Raw genomic sequence first — 2,487 nt, forward strand, 5'->3', positions numbered from 1 at the left:
ACTTTTTTTTATTATTACTAGTTAATTATATTATTGCAATAGTAATAATGATCTGGGGCCACAACTATGGTTTCTATCAGGTAAATGTCCTGCTTCCTTTACTTGCTACATCCCTATGATGGATGTTTTGTGATGAAAGACATCAGCATTGTGTTACATCCTGTTGTTCCATGATATGATCTCTCATTCTTGTTGCACTGAGAGGGATATGTTATTCTGTTCAGCTACTTAGCACTATATACCTCATCCTATACAGTACTTTGATAAATCACTCTTTGGTGAAACAATATAAAGTATCTGCACTTTACACATGACCCCTAATGCCATGGTTGAGCCTGTAGCAGAACAGGACATCTGGTAGAATTAAAAGAAATATTCATGCTTCGTAACATAGCAGTAAACTAAAGAATTTTGAAACTTGTAAGCATTGGTAAATATAATATTGAAAGAGATGTCACAGTGAGGATGTCAATTTGTCATGAATTAATAGAAACTATTCATTCTCATTCATATCCCTCTCAGCAGTATTCATGTTAGTTTTGTCATGAAAGAAACACAACTGAAATTAATAAACCAATGTTTAATTCTCAGTTTCTCCCCATTTTTCCAATTTCAGGACATTCTCTGTGCCAGAGGATGAAGGAAAGGGAAGTGTTTGAGGTAGATATTTGGGTTGATGGAGAAGCATCAATTCTCATAGGAGAGTTACACATCTACAATCGTTGCATTAAAGGTTTGCAAAAATAACTGTAAACCATGCTTTTGGAGCCCAGAAAAAGAGCCTGTATTGCAGTAACCTGGAGAAAATAGTATAAGCATATACTCCTATAGGAAAGAGCTAATTCCACCTGCAAGGACAGATAAACCAACCATAAACTGTCAAGCCATTAATATGACAGATTAATAAACAATTGTTGCTCTCCTTTACCCCATTTACCATGTGCCTAAGTATGACAAATTTGTGTATATTGTGCTTTAGAGGTTTAACCCTTCCTGGTAAGAGAAAGCTCGCTTACAAATTGAAAAATTATCATTATTTTTTGTACTCTATTATCATATAAGTTGATGTTATGAATGGTAATTTATTGGTAATAAGAATCTTAGTAATGTTTATGTGTACAGAGTTTAAAAGCCAAAAGTTATCTTAATAAACTGTCCTTTGAATTTGATTGAATTTAAAACTAATGTTTAGAATACCATGTGTATATTCTTTAGAGTCTTTACTCAAATTGAATTTGGTAAATTGATGTAAATCCAAATATTATGCAAAATTTCCTCTTAGTTAGAAGCTGATATTTATGATCACTTGATTATTGACAAAAACATTTGAATAATTTATTATTATTATTTAAATGCATTCAGTACTGTATGCTTTTGTATATGCTATATACTGTCAGTGTACTGTATTTTGAAAATTAAAAGCTAAACAAAAATCGAAATGTTGTTACCTTGGGAATATTATTTTCCTTGATGTTATGTAGGTAACAGAGAGAAAAGGATAAAAACAAAAATTCTATTGTTTTATAATTTGATGAAAATGTTGAAAATGTAGAAATATTGTTTTTTGCTTTTTTTGTTAACCCCTTGTTGAATGGGAATATTTTTTTCATATATTCATATTTCAAGAAAATATATTTTTACCATTCTTAAGTTGGTAATGATCTAGAAGGATAAAATATGTTTTCATGTTTTATTTATACTGGGAAACTATTATTTCTCATGCCTGATAGCCAATAGTTCACTTGTAAGAAAATATGAATAACATTTGTTATTGTCTACAACTAGACACACTTTCAGAAATTTCTGTTTGTGTGCATGTGTGTGTATCATTTAAATCACTGGTATCCAATATCTTTGTCTTTTTGTTTGGGGTTAAACTCAGGCAATAGAGAACTATGAATTAGCTTATTACTAAACATAATGCAAAAACACAAACCATAACATCATGGGACATTTCTGTGAGGATTTGAGAGCAGTGACATGTTCAGTTCAACCCTTCTTGTCCAATCCATTAGAAAGTGTGCAAGTTAAGGTTCTTGTATGATGGTAGAAATGGTAAAATTACTATGAATATTTCTTAAAACATCTAGTCCTTGTAGACTGATCAAATGAGAACTACAAGATGGTCCTAAAAAAAGCAGTTTGACATGCCCAGAAATATGCTGATATTCCTGGGTAAAACCATATGGTTTCTTGGATTTATATTTCCCAAGCAAAACTGATTTCAGGTAGCAGGATTCTTTGACTTAAATTTTCTAAAAGGAAGTCACATTTATATTTGTGATCTAGCATTGCTTCAGAAATATGGACTTTTTATTTAAGTTAAAGAGCCAAAACCAGATACTAGATTTTTTACAAGTTGTAAAAATACTTTTTTTTACAGTTGCTGGCATGATATATTTACATTCATATTCCAGGCTCTTCAAGATCTAGGAAAAAACACAATCTATTTAGAGAAACCATGCAAATCTTCCATTTATCCAAATG

General features: G+C 31.0%; 1 protein-coding gene across 1 annotated transcript in view; it reads left to right on the plus strand.

The window, feature by feature from the left end:
• The window catches only part of LOC119594117 (cytosolic endo-beta-N-acetylglucosaminidase-like), a gene marked incomplete at its 5' end in the record, with an annotated part of 64,556 nt that extends 63,142 nt beyond the window's left edge, over positions 1-1,414 (plus strand). The window contains 2 exon segments of the mRNA XM_037943177.1: positions 617-641; positions 643-1,414. Of these exon segments, the coding sequence (XP_037799105.1) occupies positions 617-641; positions 643-747 (130 nt within the window).
• Between the last annotated feature and the right edge of the window lie 1,073 nt (positions 1,415-2,487).

The sequence above is a fragment of the Penaeus monodon genome, chromosome 33, assembly GCF_015228065.2.
Source record: "Penaeus monodon isolate SGIC_2016 chromosome 33, NSTDA_Pmon_1, whole genome shotgun sequence".
In the NCBI taxonomy this organism is placed as follows: Eukaryota; Metazoa; Arthropoda; class Malacostraca; order Decapoda; family Penaeidae; genus Penaeus; species Penaeus monodon.